The sequence below is a fragment of the Arachis hypogaea genome, chromosome 3 (genome assembly GCF_003086295.3).
Source record: "Arachis hypogaea cultivar Tifrunner chromosome 3, arahy.Tifrunner.gnm2.J5K5, whole genome shotgun sequence".
NCBI classification, from domain to species: Eukaryota; Viridiplantae; Streptophyta; class Magnoliopsida; order Fabales; family Fabaceae; genus Arachis; species Arachis hypogaea.
In genome coordinates, this window is record NC_092038.1 from 138,490,323 (window position 1) to 138,510,709 (window position 20,387).

The 20,387-nt window shown below is 38.3% G+C and overlaps 4 protein-coding genes, 1 long non-coding RNA gene and 1 pseudogene across 5 annotated transcripts; 3 read left to right on the forward strand and 3 right to left on the reverse strand.

The window, feature by feature from the left end:
• Positions 1-5,715: 5,715 nt before the first annotated feature.
• Positions 5,716-7,579, reverse strand: LOC112734451 (probable inactive receptor kinase At2g26730). Its single transcript, XM_025783775.2, has 2 exons — positions 6,787-7,579; positions 5,716-6,710 (listed from the first exon to the last, which is right to left on the reverse strand). Exons 1-2 carry the CDS (start codon positions 7,577-7,579, stop codon positions 6,022-6,024), a joined length of 1,482 nt encoding a protein of 493 aa, XP_025639560.1. The 3' UTR covers positions 5,716-6,021.
• LOC140183903 (uncharacterized) lies at positions 6,583-7,853 on the forward strand. Its single transcript, XR_011880447.1, has 2 exons — positions 6,583-6,722; positions 6,831-7,853. It is a non-coding gene; the product is annotated as an uncharacterized lncRNA (long non-coding RNA).
• A 4,219-nt stretch (positions 7,854-12,072) lies between these two features.
• LOC112734453 (cationic peroxidase 2-like) lies at positions 12,073-14,407 on the forward strand. The gene is made up of 3 exons (XM_025783778.2): positions 12,073-12,980; positions 13,061-13,223; positions 13,722-14,407. Exons 1-3 carry the CDS (start codon positions 12,585-12,587, stop codon positions 14,123-14,125), a joined length of 963 nt encoding a protein of 320 aa, XP_025639563.1. The 5' UTR covers positions 12,073-12,584; the 3' UTR covers positions 14,126-14,407.
• Positions 14,408-15,793: 1,386 nt separating this feature from the next.
• Positions 15,794-17,739, reverse strand: LOC112734452 (uncharacterized). The gene has a single exon (XM_025783776.3). It carries the CDS (start codon positions 17,226-17,228, stop codon positions 15,948-15,950), a length of 1,281 nt encoding a protein of 426 aa, XP_025639561.1. The 5' UTR covers positions 17,229-17,739; the 3' UTR covers positions 15,794-15,947.
• A 114-nt stretch (positions 17,740-17,853) lies between these two features.
• Positions 17,854-19,119, forward strand: LOC112734454 (uncharacterized). The gene is made up of 4 exons (XM_025783779.3): positions 17,854-18,153; positions 18,218-18,278; positions 18,354-18,498; positions 18,642-19,119. Exons 1-4 carry the CDS (start codon positions 17,907-17,909, stop codon positions 18,897-18,899), a joined length of 711 nt encoding a protein of 236 aa, XP_025639564.1. The 5' UTR covers positions 17,854-17,906; the 3' UTR covers positions 18,900-19,119.
• Positions 19,120-19,158: 39 nt separating this feature from the next.
• Positions 19,159-20,107, reverse strand: LOC112734455 (chlorophyll a-b binding protein CP24 10B, chloroplastic-like; annotated as a pseudogene).
• Between the last annotated feature and the right edge of the window lie 280 nt (positions 20,108-20,387).

The following is a 20,387-nucleotide window of genomic DNA, read 5'->3' on the forward strand; positions in this document are numbered from 1 at the left end:
ATTGGAAATTCTTATAAATTTCTTGACTATAGCAGAAAATTGAGGAAGAACTTAAAATATCGGAGAGGAGTGAATTCAAGTCTGATTGACCAGTCCATTTGGGGGGTGGATGTGATAAGAGTTTGAGAAGAGTGGTTAATTGTTCATGGGTACGATGGTTAAGATATGAAGGAAGGCTGGATGTAGAAGGGCCTATTGGAGCTGGAGTTGAGATCAGTACTTCATATTCTCAAACAATTTGGGTCAAAAAGGCGACCAATCCAGCGAGGTCATCATCAGAAGGCTGAGAAGGCATATCAGGGACTTTAAAAGATGGTTCTGGTCCATGAAAGGTTAAAGGTTCGATATTCTTTTGGGGGCTTGGAGATTTCCGAGGAGAAGGAATAGTTTTTGGAACGTGAGTGGGTGAATCGGAGTTAGGAGCAACGAGAGATTCAATGGAATTTTCAACTTGAGTTGGAGAAGGAAGATTGTCAACATTTTGATTTTGTGAGAGTGAAGGTTGTTCTTGAGTCAAATCGACTACTTGTGTGTCGATCGGAATTGGTGGAATAACATGAATAGGTTCAGCAGATACAATAGTTTGAGTCAGAGAATGAGGTTCTTGTTACTCTGATCTTGGTTGATCTTGTTGTATGGTCTGTCCTGGAGCGACCGAGGAGGATGTTGATTGAGGAATTATTTCAGTATGAAATAAGACACTTAGTAGGTCAAATCTATTCAATCAAGTTGATGTATTTAAAATTAATATGAAATTACCGGAATGGATCTTTTCCGGACCAATGTAGGGATTGATTCAGTTGTTGAATCTTCATCTGAATCAGAAGGAGCGGCAAGAATATTTTGTACTGGTTGTTCACTTTCTTCTGAAGAGCTTTCACTTGAAGATTGAACCTGGTACTAAAGAAGAAATCGAAGTCATGACATGATCAAACAAATACAATTAAGAAAGGATTCGAAAAGTTTGATCGAGGGATTACCCTTTTGGAAGCTCTTGTAGGAGCTTGTCGACTTTTCTTTTGTGATTGCCTTGAAGGTGCTACAGCTTCGATTTTTCTTTTTGAGATCCTTCTTGGTGAACCTTCAGCGGCTGGATTGATTCTTATGGCAGAATTCTTGATTTATTCAAGGGTGCGATTATATTTGGAGAAATATGTTGTCTACCATTCAGAAAAGGACTTGGTAATATATCAGCTATGCTCATAAATGAAATGATTGTAGTTTTCTTTTTGTTGTTGGTTGGTGGAGAGACAGAAGTCGGTCTCAGCTTTTGAATGCATCTCGATGTGACAAAAAGGTCGGTTGTTGCAAGGAAGAGAATTGCCTTGAATTGCTCTTTCTTGTACTGAGGTAATCCAGTAGGGATTATTTGGAAAGCAAGTATGTTTGCCCAATTTTTGTTGGCAATCTCATCTTCTTCATCATCTTGTGGGAAAAAGGAGGCGTTCAACCCATGAAGGACCACAGCTTCGACACAAAAAAGGAGTGAAGTTGAGTTCATTATTGTTGAAACCTTTACAGAAATAAAAGAGAGAAAAAACAGCCCAGAAACGGTCCTTAGTTGTCTGGGAATCTTGGAAGTCTGGTCGGAAGGAGGCCAATCGAAACCCTTCAATGTGTTGTTTATCAGATGAATTAAGTCCATCTTACTACATGAACTTCTCGAAAATAGCGTTCGACCAGAGTTGGAGGAGCCAGAGGGGACCTCATACATTGGTTCGAGAATTGTTTCGAAGGAAGTTGGCTAGATAGCCAAGTTCTTCAAATAAGTGACCCAAAAGCAATTTGGCCAAATTAAACCCGTTTCCTTCATGTAACAGGGCAGCGAGAGCGAGAAAGAGTTTTTGCATCTGGACACTTCGAGAACAGAAAACAATGGCATTCAGCCAGTAAAACAGAAATGCAACGTGCTCATCTTCGGTCACAGGTTCATTTTCCTGACCCATGTTTTGAGCGATAAATTCACTGTAAGAAGTCATATGGACTATCCTATACTCCCGATTTGGTTCCATATCAGAAGTTAATTCGGGAGAGCTTATCGGAAGTCCAGTGATGGCAGCCACATCAAGAAGCGAGATTCCGACCATTATTCCACAGGGAAGGTGGAAATTGTTTGTGGTCTTATTCCAGAAATTGACCACAGCCCCAATCATCCAGGGGTGAGTTGAGGGTGCAAAATGGGAGAGTCGAAGGAGGTCCTGTATAAGGTCCCACATCAGTTGGGGAGGGGAACGAAACATACCTTATATGGGTGTGGATACCTCTCCCTAGCATGACGCGTTTTGACGAGTGAATGTGGGGGCTTTGGCTATCATCCCTATCGTCAAAGGCAAAACCGTGAGGTCTTGTGTGCCAAAGCGGACAATATCGTGCTAGCGGGTGGTCTGGACTGTTACATATGGTATCAGAGCCGGAGTCTGGATCGATGTGCCAGCGAGGGCGCTGAGCTCCCTTAGGGGGGTGGATTGTAAGGTCCCACATCGGGTGGGTTGGGAAACGAAGCATGCCTTATAAGGGTGTGGATACCTTTCCCTAGCATGACGCGTTTTGACGAGTGAGTGTGGGGGGCTTCGACTATTATCCCTATCGTCAAAGGCAAAATCGTGAGGCCTTGTGTGCTAAAGCGGACAATATCGTGCTAGCGGGTGGTCTGGACTGTTACATCATGGATGCCAAGAGCCCTCTAAGCCGCATTTTTCTCTGATTCGAGACGTCTGTGCCAGGTCCTAAAATCATCCCCTCGCGGAGTAATTTTAGGGTTGTTCTTGAAGGGTTTTTATGGATTAATGAAAAGAGAAATGACGAGATTTTGGTTGATAAGTAAATCTTCCCCTTGTGCGCTGGGAAAGAAGTGGAGACGTTTGTTAACTTTCTCCAGAGACAAAATAGGGCCAACAAAACAGTGGGTTTCGTCGCCAATATTGAAAGGGATGAAAATCCTGGGATCGTCAGTGTGAGGTTGAGGGTCTTCGATAATTTCATCATTAATCTGGTTGAGTATTTGCAAGGTCGGGAGAGTTTGGTGATGAGCCATAGGGCCTTTGCCTTTGTCTTGTGCAGCAACGTGAGTTGAAGAAGAAGCTATAGTTGATCAAGGTGAGAAATAGGAAGGAAGTTGCAGTTGCAGAATAAAGAGAGAGCTCAGAAGTGAAAAAAATTGACACTTTGGAAAATAAGGATTCGGAAAGGAAGACGATGGTAAGAAGTTTTAATTTAAAAGAAGATTTGTTTCTTAACCGTTGTTACAAAGGAGAATTCAAAAAGAAGGAGGCAACTTCGCGAAGAAAGTGAAGTGGTGGAAGAGAGAGATTGTCAATCGTGGGAAACGTGTCAAATGGATGAAAAGTTAATAGGGAAAAGTGAATGTCATTTATGATTAATTAAAGTGATTCCTGTTAATGATTAAATCAGGATTAAGTGTTTTGTCTTTCAGATAACGATCTCGAGAACAAACACATTAATTCTAGGGAGCAATTTGTTGATAAAAAATTATTGAATTCGAAGGAGAAGGTTGTTCGAATTATTAAGTAAGCTTTTGGAAGAGAAGTTGGTGTCGAAGGAGATGTATTTTGGGGACATTACGTAAGAGTTCGATTAGCTCAACAAATCGAGGAGTTACTCAAGTAAAGAAGATCGAAGATTTTTGGAAACTGAAGGTTATTCTGTAACCGTCACATGATCAGGCGAAAGAGTGGGAACGGTACCCACATTTTTGCACATGTGAGAGTGTCACTTCAAATTGATCGGTTACGGAAATGGTTATAAATACTAGAAGGTTTGAAGATACAGAAGTTGAAACTTCGTTTCAGAAATTACTCACGCACACTCACATCCTAGTGACTTTCTGAGACTGCTTCGAGTCAAATTTCTGTAGGGTTCCTTCCACTTGTTTTATTTTCCATTTACATTTTTTACAAACTTTACTTTCCTTGCAAATTTATCTTTCAAGCAACATTTAATTTCTTTGTTCAAATTTACATTCTCGTATTGTTATTTTTTGAATTCAAAGCCCTTTGATCTAATCGAAGGCATTTTATTGCTTTATTTAAATTCAATGCAAACCATTTCGACTCCAGTCTTTCTTATTTTCAAAACCTTTTATTTACTTGTTGTTTCTTTAGTCGTTTCCTCTAATTCTGTCTAATTCGAGGGTCTTTGATGCACTTCTAGAAAACTAGTACTCGCAAAAGAGGAATAGGTTTCGCTCCAAGACTATTAGAATCGAACCACCATCGATTTGCTAAAAATTGACAAAACACATGTATATCACTAAATTGTATATATTATCTTTGAATTAAGTTTACAAGTATAATTAATTTGACGAACTTTTAAAAAATGTTTTAAGTATATCATAATTTTCTAAGTGTTTTAGTAGTCTTAATTATTGATTTTAATTATAAATTTAATTTAATCATAAAATACTCATGATATATTTTAAGATCTATGCTACACATCCAAGTAATTTTTCATCCAAGTTTTATCCAAGTAGGTCCAACACCAACAAAAACCACTCTCATTAAAAGAGTGTCATTACACGCGCTTTATCTTCTTCTCTTCCCCCGCGCTTCTTCTTCTTCTTTCAAATACACGTAGACGTCATCTTCTTCTTCTTTCAACTTCACGTATACCTCCTTCTCCTCCTCCTTCTTCTTCGCGCATGTAGATTCTTCTGCTTCTCGTCCTCCTCCTTCTCTTCCTCTCCTCTTTCGTTATCGTCATCACCAACAACACTAACATTTTGCTAATGGATTATTTTTTCAATCGAATTGAATGGAATACAATTGCTAAATTGAATTGAATTGAATTGAATGGACGCAGGTGTTCTGAATCTAAATTGAATTGATAATCTCTAAATTGTAGACAGAGGTTTTTCGAATTTGATTTTATATAATGGATTATGTTTCATTCATTCAATACTATACAATTGTTTCACTATGAGTACGTGTTTGGTTCATTATGCAGAAAGCTGTTTGAATTTGGTTTTATATAATGGATTATGTTTCGTTTATTTAGTACTATACAATTGTTTCACCATGAGTACGTGTTCGGTTCATTATGCAGAAAGCTGTTTGAATTTGATTTTATATAATGGATTATGTTTCGTTCATTCAATACTGTACAATTGTTTCACCATAATAATATGTTCGGTTTATTTCTTTTCTACACAATTCAAAATTCTTTCTTCTTACCTTCTACTGCTTCTTCACCAGGGAGAAGGGAGAGAAGGAGAAAAAGAGAAAAAAATACAGCAGTAACAACAACAAAAGAATAACGATAAAGAGAAAACAGGTGAAGAAAAAGGAAGAAAATGACGAGGAGGAGGAACGCGAAGAAGGCAAAGAAGAAGAAGATGTTCCGTACGTAAACGAGCGTGAGAAGAAGAAGAAGAAGCGTGGGAGAGAAGAGAAAAAACGTGAGAAAAGAAGAAAATGAAAAAGACATATGACCTAAAATTGTTTGGATGAACTTAGATGTCAAAATTGTTTGAATGGGGAGAATATTTCATATTTAAAATGCTTCCAAACTTTTAATATAACTACAATGTTCGCGTAACAAGAGTAGTTTGCTGTGAAAAGTTGATGAAGTGGTCAAACCCAGACTTAGTTAAAAGGACAGGAAAAGCTATATCAATCAGAAAATTGCATCATTATGCTCGCTAGCTCGTAGCTAGCTACTTATTATTATTGTCGTTATTCCTCCTTACAGCATTACTCATTTCTTTCTTAAATCATCATCATTCATATATACACATTGCTCGCTGTTACATTATTAAATGAGAAAAAAAAATTATATACATGGAAACTAGAAACCAACTAAATTATTCCACGCCGTCATGCTGTAAATTAAATGCCATGTATGTATATCATATTATCATTGAACGAATTTCATTTCTTCTTGATTCCAAGATAGAAGAAAGAACTAATAACTAGGCATTTTTATTTTGGATCATCTTAATTTAACATCAATTAATTAAAGTCTAAAAGCGGCTGCGAATCAAGCATGCTTATTGCTTAGCCATTCTTAATTATCTGCAAGAATAATTCCAGAGTGACTTGTTGAATACATAGAAAGAGAATCATCAGTGAAAGACCTCTCAGCAGAGAGATCATCCTCATCCACCGACTCCGACGCTGCAGGCACCGCCTGTATCTTCTCAACTTCCCTAACAACCTGGCTCATCCCAGGCCGATTCTCCGGGAACCTCTCCGTACAAAGCATCGCAATCTCAAGCATCCGTATCATCCCACTCTGAGCATTCTTCTGCCTATAGATCTCTTTATCAAAGATCTCAGCCGTCCATTCCTCCCTCACCGCTCTATGAACCCAACCGCACAGATCAACACCGTTCGATCCATGCGGAGAAGAGCAGGCAGAAATTTTTCCGGTTAAGAGCTCGAGGAGGAGGCATCCGTAGCTCCAAACATCGGACTGCGCTGTCACTCGCTTTGACTGGACGTATTCCGGTGACTTATAAATGACCATGCGCTGAACGGCGATAGGTTGGGCTATTAGGGCGGAGAGGCCGTAGTCGGAGACGAGGGCGACGTCGTTTTCGTCTATGAGCACGTTTGTGGTCTTGAGGTTGCCGTGTGGGACAATGTTAGGGTTCTTGCTGTTACTGTGCAGGTACTCCATTGCTCCAGCTACGGATTTTGCAATTGATAGCCTTGAATTCCATTTCAATGGCACCCGATTTCCATCTCTACCATCTGAAATTCCAGGTAATTAAATTTTTGAATAATTGTAAAATAATTGTATGTATATATATATATATATATATGTTACCGTGAAGCCTAGAGAAAAGGTTCCCATTCTGTGCATATTTGTAGAGAAGCAGCTTTTCATCTCTTGAATGGTAGTAAGCAAGCAAAGGCAACAAATTAGGGTGCTGCATCCCTGCAATGACACGCAGCAGTGCTTCGAATTCCTTCTCAGTGAAAGGTTTCAGGTCTCTCAGCCTCTTCACAACAATGGTCGGTCCATCATGCATCATGGCCTTGTAACTGTTCCCCATCATTCCCTGTCCCAGTGTCTCTGCTGACGCCCTTAGAAGTTGTCCCATCTGAAACCCTGTCTTGTTGCCGTTGAAGAACATGAGTTCTTTTCTCTCCTCCACCCTCATCTTTGTACTTTCTCCTATCTCTATCTTCTTCTCCCAAGCGCTGCTCTCTTCAATATCGTCTTTTTCGACCTCTTTCTTCACAACATTGCATTTTTTGTTATTGGGATCCTGCTGCTGCAACTTCATCATCTTGTTCAGTTTTCTTGCTGTGTTGTAGTATAGCATCAAGAGCAGTATGATTGCAAGAACAAGAACCACATTCAGGATTAATAACAAAGCTGGAGTATTGTTGTGACCTGGTGATGGAGAATCGTTGCCTTGATTATCTTGCAGTACTCGAGCAATAATAGGAGAGTTATTGTTATCGTTTTCTTGTTCATTGATGTGGGAATGGATAAATCTACGGCTTAAAGAATTGATAGGACCCTCTTGTGATGTGCCAACAATGCTCAATAATGTGGCAACAACTGCAAAAGAAGTAACAAGTTGTTGAAGACCAAAAGGAGAAAATCCCATGTTGCAATAGTACTGAGATTGAAAGCAGTGCAAGGCAAGCAGATATTATTGCGATTGGATATTTGAGTCACAATGTAGGTAGTTGAAGATGATAACAATGGGAATATTCTAAGTGTTCATGTTCCCTTTGAGAATACTAAGAGGTGTTATTATTAGGACATTGTTTAGCTTCACTTACGAATCCAGCTAGCTAGAAGTTAACTTGGCGTGGATTCTTCTTGTAATGTTCACCATGGCTTACACTGTCGTAGTTTTCAACCCTTTTCATGGATTATGTGCTTGGAATCTTGAAGAGAAACACACGCATGACATTCAGCCGGCATATATATATATATAACATAAACAACATAATAATAACATTTGAGGTGTACCCCATAATACTCGAAAACAAGATTATAATCAAAACCGAGCATAAAGTCCGAAAATAAGCAATCAAAGCTAAAATCACAACTTGGCCAAAATCGTGCACAAGTCAAACACTATCTCCTAACCGTTATCCACAACAGCGGAATTCACTATCTAAGCCACTAATATCAGAACAAACAAACAGAAGATAGCACCTCACTCATCTATAAAACTAAACCCAATAGTCCAGAAAAAAGACAGGGCACAAATACACTCTCATTTATTTACTCGCATTAGATTCTTAAATACTCTTTTAATTTGAGCGTTGGAGTACTTTTTTCAGGTGCTTCTGCTGCCATGTTTCGCAGCGCCAAAGTCATTCTTAAAGGCAGTCTCCCGGACGACGTATAGCTCACCCAAAGTCAAACGATCTCATCGGAAGCCATATACCTCGATTGAATCAGAACGGAACAACATTCATTATGTGAAGCAGATTATTATTATTTCTCCTATTTAAATCTATCATTTTATTTTTATTCTAACACAAAACAATATATATGATCCTTGAAATGGGGAATGGATCTTCTTAATTGTTAAAAAAAATTGACAATGTAAAGTGTGATCTCTAACCCTTCATTGTTCGCTCTCATATTTATTTTTTATCCCACTTATAAAATTAATGGTGAGAGATCACACTTTACTCCCTCAATTATTAAAAAAAATAGAGAGGATCCATTCCCTCTTAAATGAGCATCATAATTTAACTTTGCCAAACAGCTAAACTTCACGCATTGGCTCTCGAGAGATGCAAAAGGAGATGGTGGATATTATAATTTTCAAACTTTAATAAAAAGATTGTGCAAAATTTTTAGGTAGGAAAATTCTAGGGCCAGCAACTTTATTAAATTTTGGCCAGTATGTAACTAGCAAAAAAAAATGAATCATTGGATGAGATTTCATACTAATTTCACACCATTAAAATCATTATTGATGGCTATTTGATGGCTACAAATCATAAAAGTTACTATCCCCTAATACTTCTCTTATTAGAAAACATCTAAGAAGAGAAAAAGAATACAACTTATATAATTTAAGGACAAAGAGACTGAAAAATGATTGTTATATAAAATTTGAAAAATTACATATATAATAATAATAATAATAATAATAATAATAATAATAATAATAAATTATTATTATTATTATTATTATTATTATTATTATTATTATCAATCCTAAATATATATAATAAAGTTTTTTTATTATATAATAAATAATTTAATGGCCAATATAATTTAATTTTATGACGACTATAAATAATTAATAAATAATATTAAGAAGATAATAATTAAAAAATTATTTAATTTAATATTCATAACTTTATATATATAATATTTAAAATTATATATTTATTATATTTAATATTATTCAATTATTCTAACGATAATAAAATAAAAAATATAAAATAAGATAAATAATAATTAAAAAGTATAAAATAAAATAATTTTATACTACTTTAAACTAATTTTCTATGGTGAACCAAACATTTTTGATAATTCATTATTACACTGGCTACTACGACGTACATACATAAAACTATTGTCTTTGGCTAAGCTAGTATACTGATACTGTATAGGGAAGGATATTATTGGTGGCACTATACTATTGCTACCGTTGTCATCCCATGACCCATAATAGCTAAAGGAAAGCGAAGTGTGAGCACGCATGCATAATAGTCGCAATAGCAACTGGCCAAGACAAATATCGCAAGACAAAAACTTAGAACATTTTTATACACAATATATTTTCCTTTGATCTATTTATATATAAAATTAAGTTCATTCTTTCATCGTATATAAAAACAATTTAGTGAAAATGCAATGGCCAGGCCAATAAGACTTTACGACGACTATAGATAATACATTAGATTAAAATAATTATTCATTTTTTAAATTAATTTTTCAAATATTTTTAAATTAAAATGTCTTTCAAAAATATTAAGTTAGTCATTTTATTCTTTTTAACACTTTTGTTACTAATAATATTAAAATTTATTGATGTGACATATTAAATGACACCAAAACACACACATAATAATTTTAATTAATGACTAACATAATAAATTTATGAAATTAAATCAAATCAATTCCAAATTAAAGAATTCTAATGTCTCAAGTTCTCTCCTCAATTAGGTTTTGATTTGATATAATTTCATAAATTTATCTTATTAATAGTAGATTAAGACTCCTATATATATGTTATAGTATCATTTAACGTGCCACATTAATAAATTTTGGTACCATCAACAACAAAAAAATGACAAAAAAAACTAATACGATTAATTTAAAATTTTTAAAAGATGAATTTGATTAAAAAATCTTTTGAGAATTACTACTACTACTACAACAACAACAATAACAACAACAACAATAACAACAAAATCTTGTCTCACTAGATGGGGTCGCCTACATGGATCAAACGACGCCATTTAACTCTATCATATATCATGTCTAGAGAGATCGTTTATATGTGGATCTCGTTTGACCACTTCATGGATAGTCTTCCTAGGTCTTCTTTTGCCTTTCATCCCTTGTCTATCTTCCATCGTCTCATCCAACCTCCTGACTGAGTGTTGTGTCAGTTTTCTTCTTACATGTCCAAATCATCTGAGACGCGATTTTACCATCTTTTCACAATAGGTGCTACTTCAACTCTCTCTCTCTCTCTCTCTCTCTCTCTCTCTCTCTCTCTCTCTCTCTCTCTCTCTCTCTCTCTCTCTCTCTCTCTCTCTCTCTCTCTCTCTCTCTCTCTCTCTCTCTCTCTCTCTCTCTCTCTCTCTCTCTCTCTCCTCTCTCTCTCTCTCTCTCTCTCTCTCTCTCTCTCTCTCTCTCTCTCTCTTATATATATATTATATATATATATATATATATATATATATATATATATATATATATATATATATATATATATATATATATTTCTTCGTTCCTTATTTTATCCAATCGCGTATGGCCACTCATTCATTTCAACATCTTCATCTCTGTCACGCTTAACTTATGTTCATACTCTCCTTTGGCCATTCAACACTCTGTACTATAAAGCATAGCCGGTCTGATAGCAGTGCACGATAGAATTTACCTTTAAGTTTAAAGGTACTTTTTTGTCACATATAAAACCAAACGCATTCCGCTATTTTGACCAACATACTTAGATCATATGATTTACATCATATTCAATCTCTCCATTATCCTATATGATGCACCCAAGATACTTAAAACTTTTAACTTTTTGTAAGATATTTTCTCTAATCTTCACCTTTGTATTAGGGGTTCTCTTTCGGCAACCGAACTTACATTCTATACATTCCGTTTAGCTACGGCTTATGCGCAGACTATACACTTCTAGAGCTTCTCTCCATAAATCCAACTTCTTATTTAAGTCTTTTCTTGACTCTCCCATAAGGACGATATCATCAGCAAGAAGCATGCACCATGATACAAGCTCTTGGATATGCTCTGTGAGTACTTCCAAGACTAATGTGAAAATGTATGGACTTAATTAAGGATGATCTCTGGTGTCACACCACCTTCAATTTTCACGCTAGTTGTAACCACATCATAGATATCTTTAATTGCACGAATATATGCGATCCTTAGTTTCTTCCTTTTTAAAACCTTCCATAAGACATCCCTTAACACTCTAACATACGTTTTTTTCAAATCAATAAACACTATATGTAGATCCCTTTTATTGCTACGATACTTCTCTATCATCCTTCTTAATAAGTATATTACTTCAGTAATAAATCTGCCTAGTATAAAACCAAATTAATTCTCTATCCTAAAAAATAATTTAAAAAATAATGAATAATTTTTCAAGAAGGAATTTGATCATTTACCCTATCCTAATACATTATCCTCCCTACCCTAATACATTATCCTCCACAGGTTACTACTTCCATAAAACTTCGTCTTTGACTTGGCTAGTATATGGTGTAGGGGTGGATATTATTGGTGGCACTATCACTATGCAAATGGTTACCATTCTCATCCATAATAGCTAAAAGGAAAGCGAAGTGTGAGTGCGCATAATACTCCCTAGCAACTGGCCAGGACAAATATATCGCAGACACAAAGTTAGAAAATTTTATACACAAAAATACATTTTGCTTTGATCTATTTATATCTTTTATATAGATTACTATCACACTATGGACGTTGGTGATTAAGGAGACAATGATGTTTTGAATAGCGAAAGATCCGTTTATCTTTTAATAAGAAAACGATAAATCTGTGCTAATCCTAAGTAAGAATGGTTTATTATAGATTAGGGAGGAGAAATCTTACCCTACTCTAATTAAGCGCACTGGCATGGTTAGATTCTTTCTCCATTGACCCATACGTTGAAGGCCAAAACCCTGACGCGGAATTGAAGCATTTTGTTCCACTAAGGCAAGGTAGCATAGCCATCAAATGGACAAAACAAAACAGTAGTGTGAGCCCTCCCACTTACATTAGCTTGCTGCTCGTGATGTTTTTCACACGTTATTTGCACCTCTATTGTTGCTTACTAAATTCTCCTAATTTTGACTATAAATACCATGCATTCCTCACAATGCAAGTCACAAATTAAACCGAAACTGTTTGATTTTCATCACTAAATGGACGGTGGTTTCTATCTACTAGTAGTGATTGGTTTGGTTTCATTGGGGGCTGTTAACAGCGTGCATGGGCAAGGGACGCGTGTAGGGTTCTACTCCAGTACGTGCCCTAGAGCGGAGTCCATTGTTAGGTCGACGGTTGAGTCTCATCTTAACTCTGACCTTACTTTGGCTGCGGGGCTGCTGAGGATGCACTTCCATGACTGCTTTGTTCAAGGTTGTGATGGTTCCGTCCTCGTTGATGGCAACAACACCGAGAAGAGTGCGGTACCCAACCTTGCACTCAGAGGCTTTGAGGTCATTGATGATGCAAAGACGCAGCTGGAGGCTGCCTGCCCTAATGTGGTGTCTTGTGCTGATATCCTTGCCCTTGCTGCCCGTGATTCCGTTGTTCTGGTAACTAACTCATCGCTATAACTAACTAACTAGATGCACTCTGATTATATCGTGTGTTAATTGCCATTACGAGAATGCAGAGTGGTGGAGTTAGTTGGCAAGTGCCAACTGGACGCAGAGACGGCGTAGTGTCACGTAACTCGGATGTGAATAAGTTGCCGGGACCGACTGACTCTGTTGACTTGCAGAAACAGAAGTTTGCGGCATTGGGTCTCGACACAAAAGACCTTGTTACCCTTGTTGGTATATGTCTTACTTTTGTACCTTTGAGTGTGACATAGCGATTGCATTTTGAGAATTCAATTAGGCTCCATTTGGTTAATGTCTATGTTCATCATAGACATGGACACGGTGGTAAGTGTATACCGTTTGTTTGTTGAGACATAAAATTTTAAAAGACACACACATATGCACATAAAAGACATGTATTTAGTGTATTTCTTTCAAGCTGTGACACTAAGACACAACTCATGAGACACAAATTTTTTCAATTCTATCCTTAATTATTTTTTAAAATTCCAGCCATTGTCCTTTATCTTTAACACTTGAGTTGTTTTAGTTTGGGGATAAAATGGACTTTGGAATTAAATACATGTGTCTTGTGTATTATCACCAAACATGTTATAAAATTTGTGTATTTTTATGTTCATGTGTATTTGTGTCTTTGTGTCAATGTCTCTATTTTTTTGAGACAACAACCAAACACTGCCTTAACGAATGAGATTTTGTGAAAATGAACAGGTGGACACACCATTGGCACTACAAGTTGTGGGCTTTTGAGCATAAGGCTATACAATTTCACCGAAACAAATGGTCCTGACCCGACCATTGACCCTTCATTTCTTCCTCAGTTACAAGCACTTTGCCCTCAGAATGGTGGAGCTAGTAAGCGAGTGCCTCTAGATAATGGTAGCCAAACCAAATTTGACACATCTTACTTTAATAATGTGAAGAAGGGCAGGGGAATTCTGCAATCTGATCAGGCACTGTGGACTGATCCTTCCACAAAGGCACTTGTGCAGAGGTACTCACTTGGATTAACCTTTAATGTTGACTTTGGAAATTCTATGGTCAAGATGAGCAACATTGGCGTCAAGACAGGTTCTGAAGGTGAAATCCGCAAGAAATGCTCCGCTTTTAATTAATTTTATAATATATATAGAAGGTGTTTTTCTTATTTTCTATAGGCTAGCTTGGCATCAGCCAGTTGTGGTTTATGTATCTTTGGTATGGCTTTCCTTTTTCATCAACTTTTGTGATCACGAGTATCTTCAAGCGTAAACGTAAAGGTTAGCGTATGCAAAATAGAAAATAAGAAACTCTCGAATAATAGAGGGTCATGTCAACTTGCACAAACTCTGTGTATGTGTGTGATGATTGGTTTGATTTGTTAGTAACAGTGATTCATAGACAAAGGTTATAGTCAACGTTTCAATTTGTATTCCCATTCCCCAAGGTCGCTCAAAAGTCAAAACACTCGCACTCATTCGTTATAGTGCGTTCTATTTGGATAGGCAACACGTGTGGAGCGAATTAGAGGACGAGAGAGACCCTGCTTAAACTATTAAGAATCGAAATCTATGGAATCTTAATTTGCGCTGAATCAACCAATTATATAAATAAAATCATCTCATAATCTCGATATCATGAAAATAAAATGTACGTAGAATACAGATGACTTGTTCCAAGAATAAAATACTTGCCTTTTCAACTCCATTTCAAGTAAACCTTAGAGCCAAGTAACCTACAAGTTCTTAAGCTCCTTGAGAGCACAGTTTTTAGATTCCTTCCCACCTTCATGTAAGTATTAACAAAAAGTATGCAGGAGTAACTGAATAACTAACTAACTACATGGTTAAATCGCACATATCAGCAATGCATTCTCAACTCAGGCAACTACAAAAAAAAAAACCTGGATATTTTCATTTCACTAGCATCTTATCCATACGGTCTATCCAAACACCAATAAAACAGACATATAAAGTCAAATACACACAGGGGACACATTCTTGTTCAATTTGATATTCAGCTACTAAAGAAGACCCAAGTATACTCTTTTTTTTTTTGGAATCTAGAAGAACGATTACATGCATGACAATGCACCCAATTCGAGATGCAAAAGTATAACACTTAAAACGATGACAGATTAACAACTACATTGAGCAAATTGAAGCTACTACTTTCAGTATAAACATGTAGTTAAACCATGTGTTCATTTGAACCTGACGCAACTAGGAACGCAATAAATACAAAGTGCGGAGTTCGATTAACGCATTAACCATCATGAGGATCATTTCATCTTACGAATATCACAGTAAACTAGTTCTTTCAAATCATCAAATTCCACAATAATCTTCTCCAGAGCACCTTCAAAATTTGAAGTGAATGATGCTAAAGACATAAAAGAATTTGATATTTAAAGCCAATGCCTGCAGCAGGGTTAATTCATCATTTTAACATCAGAAAAAAAGAGCATTATCATGTACAGAACGTGAGAAACTAAGAGCAGGCTCCAGCAAAACTAACCACAACCAAATCATGAATCATAAAGAATAATTCAATTTCCTCAATCTTAATAGAGTACAACAACAATTGAAAGACAGAACCGCACATCACATAGATATTACCCAAACAAGCGCATTAGAATTACAATCAAACAAACAGCACTGGAGAAGCAAACTATACTTTCAAGAAGAAACAAAGGTTAAAACAGCTAACTAATCACTTGAGAGAAAAAAAATAGTATATATAAGTTACTGAACTTAGAAATAAAAAAAAAAATAAATGATTATAATGAAAAAAGAAAGCACCACTAACTATGAAGATTCTATTATAGAAACTGAATTCCGCTTACAGTATTAAGGTACACAAAGTCCTCTTGATCTTGATCGGCTAAACCAATACATACTATACAGCAACCGTTATCTTCACACTCAAATTGTCACAGGAAGGCACCAAGTCAATCAATCACTTGGAAACCAGTAGAATTTCAGGTTTCTTGGGTTTAGTGGGAGTGTTAGAATTCGAGGAAGAGTTCGCACTGGCAGTCGTGGCAGCATTTGCTGCAGCGGCAGCTACGGCAGCAGCTGCCTTGGCAGCCTCCCTAGTCCTGTTATCAAGCTGAATGAGACTCCTGGTGGCAAGTATGGCTTGAGGCACTAAATCATGAGAAGCCCTTGCATACAAAGACCTGACAGCAGAAGATGCAGCATCCTTCACTTCTTGAGGGTTCAAAGGACCCAGCAAGCAGTGCCCCAATATCCTCAGAACCGGTTGTAGAATCTCCCACGGCAAAGGGATCCTATCACCTTTATGAGCCCCTTCACCATTACCCCCATTGGAATCCAAATCAAAATCACTTTTTTGAATCTGCAAATTCAAATTCCCCATTTCTTCAGCCACCTCCTCAATTTCAATCTCGGAGCTCCCAATTGCACCATGCCCGTTGGCAATAGCAGTCTCGTCGCGGTGATCGAGTTCACTTCGGCAAGGGCAGTCCTGTCCTGCCCACCCGGCGGCGAAGCGGCAGAATTCGAGCTTCGACCAGCTCGGCATCTGCGAGATCTGTGCGTAGTAGCAGTGTAGCGCGGTGCCGACGATAGTGGCCCTCTTCGTTGACTTCATGGCAACATGCGGCTCCAGCGGGGGCGACAGAACGCCGACAGAGGAGGGCCTGTCGACGGCGGCGGAGGGCTTCCGGAGGGGGGCGTGGTAGATTGAGGGCTGGGAGAGGTCGGGGATCGTGACGAGCAAGGGTTTGCCAGCACGGGATTTGGTCTCAGCGGCGTAGATGGCGAGTAGAACGGCTTCGAAGCCGGCGAGGGAAGAGGGATCGAAGTGGTGGTGGATGCGGGAGAGGTATAGGGCGGAAAGTAGGGGGAGGAAGGAGAGGACAAGGAGGCGGAGGTGTGGGTCGGAGGAGAGGAAGGTGTCGTAGAGCCAGTGGCAGAGTGGGTCGGAGGCGGAGCCTTGCAGGGAGGAGGAAACGGCGGAGTAGGCGGCGGGCGAGGAGAGGAGGGAGAGAGCAGGGCGGTCGGAATCTGCGAGTGCGGAGAGGGCTTCGGCGGAGGAGGAAGGGAGGATGGCAGCGAGGGCGTGGATGCGAGAGCGTGCCTTGGAGACGGACTCCCACCAGGAGTGCATAGGGTCGTCGGAGGTAGGGTTTTGCGTGGTCGTGACGGTGGCTGTGGATGAGGAGTTGGACGACGACGGTGAGGAGTGGTGGTTGTTGTGATGGTGGAAGTCCATGGTGGAGGGAGGTTAGGGGTTAGGGGAGTGTCCTTGCTCCTCCTCAGTCCTCGCTCCTCTCCGTGAAACTGTGTCGTTTTGGGTCTCTCTTTTGAAAACTGAACTGGAAAGTGGAAACGGGGCAGAGAATTTCAGAGAGAGAGAGAGAGAGAAAGAGAGAGAGAGAAACTGGATTACACTTGACTAAGGTGAAAAGCTCCTTGCTTTATTACCATCATCGTCATTAATTATAGTACTAAACATGAGATCAAATTTTTTTATCATCATTAATTTCTTTCGGAAAATACATATGCCATGCGTGTTATGCCAACATTAATGGCGTTGTACCCTCTTCTGCAACTCAATTCAAATTTGGGCGTTTCAACAAACCAATGAAATTACTCAAATTAGACTCACCAGACTCTCGGAGAGAATCCAGATCCAAAAATCTTTCTCATGTTTTATTTTCTCCTATAACGAGAGATATTGTGAATTGAAAAAAAGAAATCCTATATTTGAAAAAACTAAAAAATGAATTAGGAACAAATTGGGAATGTTATGACTAATAAAAAGAGGTTGAGGATTGAAGTGATTATCCAAAAATAACTGTGACAACATTGGAGAGTCCGTCATGTTAACCAACAGAAACAGTTACAGTTGCAGATGCGTCCTTGTTATTATCGCCTCTGGCGTTACTAAATGCATTTCATTTGCACTCTCTTTCAGTGCCCATCACCACCCCCCTCAATGGCAATGGCCTCTTCTTTCTCCCTCACCAACACCACCATCATACCTTTCCTCTCTCCCACTTCTCCGCCTAAGATCTCTTCCTTCCGCTTTTCCCATTCCAGATCACTCCCCCTCCCTACTCTCTCCGCCGCCACTTCTTCTTCCACTACTATTTCACACGCTCCAAATGACTACAAAGACGCCCCTATTGAATTAAGTATGTCTCCATTTCTACCTTCTCTCATTTTCCCATTTTCTAATCATGGATTTGTTTGTTGCAGGGTACCCTGCATTTCCATCCGTCTTGGACATCAATCAGATTCGTAACATTCTCCCACACAGGTACTTGCCTTTTCTGTTTCATTATATCGTCCTGTTAATTACCATTGGATTCAACACTTGTACGTTTGTATTCAGGTTTCCATTCCTACTAGTGGACAGAGTTATTGAGTACAACCCTGGAGTTTCAGCCGTCGCCATCAAGAATGTAACCATCAACGATAACTTCTTCCCTGGACATTTTCCTGATAGGCCTATCATGCCTGGTGTCCTCATGGTTGAGGTAACTAACTCACATTTTCTTGCTTAATCAATATGATGTAAGTATGATTAGTTGATTACAAACACTATCACCTTAATATCTCTTATGATTTTTGTTGTTGTAGTCAATCATGCTTTAAGTTGCATTGGACTATTGTGATGCAGGCAATGGCACAAGTTGGCGGATTGGTTATGCTGCAACCCGAGGTGGGAGGTTCTCGCGAGAATTTCTTCTTTGCCGGAATAGATAAGGTGCGATTTAGGAAGCCGGTGATTGCAGGAGACACCTTGGTTATGAGAATGACACTCATCAAACTGCAAAAGCGATTTGGAATAGCAAAGATGGAAGGGAAGGCCTATGTTGGAGGCGAAGTTGTCTGCGAGGGTGAGTTCTTGATGGCTACTGGCTCTGGTGGCGAATAATCCTAGAAACCTCCATCAAAATGGTGTTGACTTTGTTGCATTTCTCTCAGGCTTCTCAGCACTTTTTTTACTTTTGTTTTGCTACCATATATTCTTTTATATGGAAGAACATAGTCGGCTTATTTTTGTATGCATTTCAAAGTATGAATTTTGCTACATACAAACATGGCCCAACATGCACCTTTCAAGTATCCTTATTGCAAGTATATTTATGAGATAATGTCTCTGTTATAACTTAAAAGATGAATGCATCCAAGAGTAGAACATAGAATTTGAAGACTTTCATATTTGTTTACAAGCCTAGGGCACCAAGGGGTGTTTTCGCTTGTGCAGCATAGCCAACATAGCTATCTTAGCATGCTTAATCTCAGCCAATTTCAGCCTCTCTAGCTTCTCTCTGTGTGCAATGTAATCTCCATCCTTGATTTTCCACCCATCTCTTGCTCTCAACCCAACCCATGAGAAGCAATTGTGTCCCCAAAAGAGAACCAAAACCAGCCACAAACCATGGAACTGCAGCCATTGCCCACCTCCCATGAATGAGCTCAGCCTCTCTGTCTGTACCATCTGAGGAAATGCTGGATCTTTGCCTAGGCCTAGTGGATCAAAACCGTAGTCACCCGCAAGCCTGCAATTGCAACCACAGTTACTAAAAAGCCAAGATCGAGTATGAGGTTCAATTTCGGAATGCAATTTGCTAACTATTTGTGATTAAATGATTAGTATTGTTTTAGAGAGAATTCTGGTACGCGGTATGCATATAAAAGAAAGAACCAATGTAATTGCAACATTGTTGATATAGGTGGACTTACGAGACATCAAGCCATTCAGGGTCAATGAAATTACCACCAGCTTTGACAGCAGGGATCCATGACTTCTTTGGTGCAGTATAGCAGCTGCTGCCACAACAAGTCTTGTGAGACTAACGGCGAAAACATCACCAACTTTGCCTCCAATGGGAGCAGCCTGAAGGGTATAGCTCCTCTTTCCTCCACATAAGAAGGAAGATCCCAACCCGTTTAACACAGCACAGCATGTTGTAGCTGCCATCTCTCTTTTTCTGGAGGAAACAGTTAGAAAAAGAAAAAATAAAAAACTAAGGCTTGTGTCAAGTTTTTCTCTGCAAATGCACACTAGAAAGTGAAGTGGCAAAAAATTAAAGTTGTCGCATAAAATACAGTGCCAAGTAGGATTATGAAATCTTAAGAATTAAAGGAAAAGTTTAGGAACCAACAACTTTTTCAAATTCTAACCAGTATGTAACCAACAAGAAAAAGTGAGCTATTGGATGAAATCTCACACAAATCTCATACTATTAAAATCATTATTGATGACTATTTGATGGCTACAAATTAAGCCCTAATACTCCTCATAAAGAAGCTGTAGTGAATAGATTTTGGACCAATTGGAACAAATATCCAACACCATTGTATTATTTGGTCTTTGTTGCTGATCCTCGTTCACCTTTCCAAAATATTTACTATAGTA